Source organism: Branchiostoma floridae, unplaced genomic scaffold (genome assembly GCF_000003815.2).
Source record: "Branchiostoma floridae strain S238N-H82 unplaced genomic scaffold, Bfl_VNyyK Sc7u5tJ_391, whole genome shotgun sequence".
NCBI classification, from domain to species: domain Eukaryota; kingdom Metazoa; phylum Chordata; class Leptocardii; order Amphioxiformes; family Branchiostomatidae; genus Branchiostoma; species Branchiostoma floridae.
The window spans coordinates 12,689-18,708 of NW_023365828.1; the positions used below are offsets into that span (position 1 = coordinate 12,689).

The 6,020-nt window shown below is 42.3% G+C and overlaps 1 protein-coding gene across 1 annotated transcript in view; it reads left to right on the top strand.

Annotated features, from left to right (window-relative positions):
- The window catches only part of LOC118408760 (zinc finger protein 84-like), a gene marked incomplete at its 5' end in the record, with an annotated part of 15,299 nt that extends 12,600 nt beyond the window's left edge, over nt 1–2,699 (top strand). The window contains one exon of the mRNA XM_035809620.1: nt 2,374–2,699. Coding sequence (XP_035665513.1) covers nt 2,374–2,699 — 326 coding nt within the window. The remainder of the gene's footprint in view (nt 1–2,373) is intronic.
- Between the last annotated feature and the right edge of the window lie 3,321 nt (nt 2,700–6,020).

Sequence of the window (6,020 nt, forward strand, 5' to 3'; positions counted from 1 at the left end):
AAGGAAAAAAAGGTCCCAGCAAACTCCCTTCCACGGCAAACTCCCTTTCCCGGCACAAGAGAACATAGTCAACGTTGAAAGTCGCGGACCAACGCCCCCCCCCCCCCAAAAAAACCCAGCCCCGTTCCAAAGACTGCAAGGGAGTCTATGTACTACCTTGCATGCCGTCAAGAAGTGCATACTAGTAGCCTACGAAGACTAGAAGACAACAAAAGACCAGCCGGTATTCTATGACATACAAAAGGCACTCGCGACTTCAACCTATCATACACACGCACAAACACTAATAAAAATTGTCTTCTTTCAATATGAATAAATATATGGTGCTATTACAGAATAAGAAATGCGAGTAAGAAACTGCCGAATAAATGGGGAGGGGGGCAAAATCCAGAAGGGGGGGGGGGAAGGGCGTCAGATCTCTCGACGCCACTTTCCATGACAAAAGGGATGCACTGGGTGAGGCAGACCGGGGAAAGATAATTAGGTGGTAATTGGCCGCTAATGTATGCATATTCCGCCAACAAACAATGCAACACACGACTCGTGTCCTGTTGTGTAAGGTTGTTTCAAGGCAATCTGTAAGGGTATTTCAAGCCCTTTACGCGTCCTGCACACAGAAATGGTTCGTTTCCGCGAGATTCTAGGACATGTAAAGGACTGTACACGTCTCGTTTGCAGGCATGAAACCTCCGGATTTTGAAGGACATGTTTAATTTCCAGGACTGTGTAAGTCAGTTTCCATCCTGGAAATGAGGCTTTTCAGGCAGTGTATATCAAATAGATGTTGATAATCAACCAAAGTACCTAGCTACCAAAATCAAAAAATATCCATCAATCCCCTCTGCAGTTATCCTTCTTAAAAGCTACAAACTATAAGACCCACTGCAGTTCCAAACAAGCTGCTAGGGGGCCCAAAATTACACCATTGCCTCTTAGTACCAACAGCTATCCACCCTTAAAAAATCATGAACCTGGCACTTCTGGAAAATTTAGGCGCAAACTTTGATGCTCACTTGCAGTACCAAAACAAGTTGCCAGGAGGCCCATTATCGAACTTGACCCTCCTTTCTGTGTTCCCTACCTATCAACCAAATATCATTAGCATCCATCAAGAACATCTTGAGTTATCTTGCATACAGACAAACGTACTTACATACAAAGCCAGCTACAGCACCATAGGTAAAAGGTAGCTAAACTATTCTCGCACATGACAATTCTTTCCACAACCGCTACACACCTGCCAAATATCGTGGAAATCGCCCAGCTACATTTTGACTTATGCTTCCCGAAAAAACAAAACAAAAAATACCAAGCTCGCTAATGTACCGTAGGAAAACGCCAGATAACCCATTTTCGAACTAGGCATGCCTTTTAACAACCGCTACACACCTGAAAAAAATTAAAAAGTTCCATCCACAATTTCTCGAGTTATATCCTGTTGACCTACATACAGACCCAACTCAGCAAAAACATAATCTTCTTGGCGAAGCTAATAACAATATAATTGTCCATCGTGTCGACACTGACCTTTGAAATGTTATTCCAAAACTTTTGTTCCACAAATGGCGTCTTTCTCTTAACAAAGGCGGCCGGACACACGTAAGTCCTTTTTTAGAACAAATCCTTCATTCTTGTTCTTCCATCTGGAGGTTACTTATTTTGCTTCAAAAGATGCAGGAGCAAAACTCCGGCCCAGCAAACAACAGCGCTTGACAGCACTTTGACATTAGAATCTATAAATAGACAAACGAATAAAACACTGTCGCGTTTATTCATTGTTTCGCTATTTTCAAATTTACCTTAGGCAGTTCGTCTGATAGACTAAATTGAGAAAAAATTAATTATTATTAATTCATCACAAACATGATTCCTTTTGTGTGACCCGTATGAACTATAAACAGCGTTATTGAAGAAGCTCGATGACGTGAACAAGCAAATGTAACATAACAGTAAAACTAATGACTTGACTATTTTCAGTGTCAAGTAACCATAAAACGTCAGGCTCCCAACGAAATCAATGACGGGTCTCCCACCGGGGCTTCTCATGTTGCCTCTGACAGCAAAAGAAACGACACAGAAGACGTTATGGCAGCAAAGAAAGTCAGCTTAAACAACGTTGGTGAGAAACCCTACATATGTGGATTCTGTGGTTACGTGACAGGTATAAAGTCTAGATTGTCTCAACACATGAGAACCCATACAGGTGAAGACCCTACAAATGTGACCGTTGTGACTATTCTGCAGCACAGAAAGGGCATTTGAACATTCATATAGCATTAACACACACTGGTGATAAACCCTACATGTGTGGGGAGTGTGGGTACAGGACCGCTCATAAACCTAACTTGTCCAAACATAAGACAAACCATACAGGTGAAAGACCCTACAAGTGTGACCGATGTGGCTATGCTGCAGCACAGAAAGGAACTTTGGACAACCATATAGCAGCAAGACACACAGGCGATAAACCCTTCATGTGTGGGGAGTGTGGATACAGGACTGCTCGGAAATCTAGCCTATCTGGACATTTGAGAACGCATACAGGAGAAAAACCCTACAAGTGTGACCAGTGTGGCTATTCTGCAGCGAATAAATCCACTTTGAAAAACCACCTAGTAATTTATACAGGTGTGAAACCATACATATACGGGGAGTGTGGGTACAGAGCAGCTCAGCAGCTGGTTTGTCCTACCATATGAGAAGCCATACCGGAGAAAACCCATACAAGTGTGACCAGTGCGACTATTCTGCTGCATGGAAATCCAACTTGGATCGTCATCTAGCAAAACACACCGTTTCAAAAGCCTAGTAGGAGAAAAGTTTCGAAAACCCTACAAGTTTGAGCAATCTAACGAGTCTTCTAGTAAAACAAAACCTTACATGTGTGGGGAGTATAGGTACAGGGCAGCTCGAAAGTCTACCTTAGCCCAACACATGAGAACCTCTACAGGGGAAATACCCTACAAGTGTGACTATTCCGCAGTTAATAAGTTGTGCTTGAACTTCCATCTCAGGAGACACACTGGTGAGAAAAAGTACATGTGTGTGGGTATTTTTTTTATTTTATTGGTTTGGCTGCACCGAACACACAGCCAGGGCTGCCCAACTAGCCTATGGCTATTACAAAGGGCTAGCCCTTTGTGTGTGGGTAAAGGACAATTCAAAAGGCTCAGTTATCAAAACATATGAGAACCCATACAGGAGAAAATACCTACAACTGTGATGGGTAGATGATTACGATTGGAAAGGTAAAAGGCAGTGAAAAGAGGGGCATGGGCTCCGACTTCAATTATTGTGCTCTAGATGCAGTGGATGCTATTCAATAGCCGATGTGGCTTCAAAAATGGCGATGGTGACAAATTACTTACACTTAAAAGACGCGCCATGTAGGTTATGGTAGAGTTCTTAATCACGTAGTCGAATGGAAAAAAAGTAGCGTCACTTTTGCATGAATGCACAATCTGATATTTTTCTATCAATAGTTTGTCTATGCTTATATGAAAATAATCACGCTCACTCGGTGGTTTATTCGGTGGTTATCGCACCTGACCAGGGATTATCTCACCATATACACCTCGGGGCGGGGCATTAACCCTTTATTATCATATAGCCAGGCCCCGCGGACCAATCAGAAGTCCCCGTTCCACGTTGGTTATGACGCCATAACACAAAGATTCAGGCCAGGCAGGTGTGTATCACTCCTCTGATTGGTCAGAATGAATCGACACCGGTGTCGATTTGCATCGTCACCGGCACCAGTGTCGATGCAAATCGACGCCGGCAGATTAATTTTGACCAATCAAAAGTAGCCTTACACACAAGAAAGTAAGGTATATGCAGGCATTGACCAATAAAAAGGAGCAAAACATATGCCAGAGCAGAGGGAATAAGTACAGACTGCAAGGGGGAATGGCTCCTTCTAACATTGATAATGAGTTTTGTTGTTCTAAAAAGCCTGCAATGTTTCGAATATTTTCTGTGGAAATTTTTGGTTTCAAAATGCAATGTGTAATCTCCTTACATATGCATGTACCAAAGAACAAATGTGAATTTTCAGAAATTTGACAAAGGAATTCACACGTACAGTACCAAGAGATCTATGCGTCATACAGGAGTTTGCAATTTTGGTAGGCTATATGATAATAACGTTAATGACCCGCCTGTTCCTCGGTGTACATGGTGTCATAACGCCTGGTCATTTGCTATAACCACCGAATAAAACCACCGATGTGAACGAAGCGGGCAGATCATTAACCCTTAATTCTATCTGATGTAGATGTAATGATTATATGTAAACATAGTGGAAATAATTGGGGTGGGGTGAAACCAAACATACATGCGATCACACTTTGCCTACGTACGTCATTTTGAGGCCCCTTGAAGACTATGGAAGAAAAATTCCTGTAAATTTGCCAGTTACACATTAAACATGCGAAACGAACAAACTATTTATGAAGCAAAGTTTTCCGATAATTCAGGAAAAAAATTCATAGGAGAAAATAAAATTGAGGACTCAGATTAATCCTTCCTGTTCGCAATATACAATTTTTTAATTAGTATTTGTTGTTTGTAATCTTTAAAATATTTCTTCAAAAATTTTAATCTTAACGCATATATTTATGAATGACTAGTGTAATAACCACTAAGCGCGTAAATATGATAAGGACGATTAATTATTTAATGATAAATGAATAATTTAGTGTGCACTCTCTGAGCGTTATGTCCCGCGCCGGGGCTTTGTTCAGTGCTCTATAACCGTAGATGTAGATAGGTAAATTGTTATATTTCTCACCCATAAACAAGCGTCTATTGGTGAGCCTTTGACATTCCCCCTAACGTGATGGCAGGAGACAAAAAAATGCATTCTGGGAAAGTGAGTAAATTCACCTTTGACCTACTTCACCTTCACCTCTGACCCCACGGTACGACAGAAAGACAAAGCTGCCAGCGTCCCGGCTTACGTGAAGGTAAAACATCATTAGAAGGCAGGTAAGACCTAATTTCCAAGCGGATCTTGCGGTGGCATAAGATATTTTTTTATAAGCTGGGGAAGGAGTTTAGCCGGCGGTGAAATAAAACTCCTCTGCCGGCTAAACTTCCCTCAGCTTATGATATATCTTATGCCACCGTAAAAAGATATTGGCTCGAATCTCTTTGATTACCCATTCGGACTAATACATCAATGAGACCTCAATATCATATCCTCTGTTCATATCTTTTTATTTTCATTGGTTAATTTGTACGACCACGCCCCCCCCCCCCCCCATAACAATGTGCGTATTCAGTCTGGTAGAGATTAGGGCTGGTGCAGAGGGAGCCATTGTTGTATGGCCTTTGAAAATTTGTTGTTGCTCTCTTGCTTTGGGGAGGATCATCGAAATATCTTCTGCACCGGTGGAAGGGCCATCGAAAAATGCAGAAAACTGGCGTTTCAGAAGGTTGTCCTCGCAAGAGCAAGTATACGGGGTGGATGTTTGGGAGAACGCCGCCCTGAGCAATGGTTGAAAGCCCTTCTCCTTGATACATTAACAAATTATGGTGGTAATTTTGTATTGTTATGTAAATTCGAGACAATAGTCGAGACGAGCACTGCTTACAAGGCAGGGTGCTTCACCTTTGACACATTACCCACAATTCCTATCGCTACACATGAATATTATAAACCGCGGACGTGCTTGTCCACATAAATGTCGTTGGATGGTACCCACTCGGGGAAATACATGAATTAGACCTCTCTAGATGTGAACATGGGTAGAAATGAAGGGACAGGGGGTGAAACCGAATTACGCGCGACACTCATTACCTCCGCACGTTATGTACCTGTGAATTTGTACGTAGTAACGGTTTTTTGGGGGGTGGGGGGGGGGAGTAATGTCATGTCAGGGTGTCAAATGGTTTGTAAACCACACATGCGGAAATAGCCTCGAAGTGACCTTTGAAAGCAAGGAACGACGTAGCCGGGGGGGGGGGGGCTGTTTTACTCTTTTTCAATGTTTCAAGTTGCGGGGAAATATTCTATT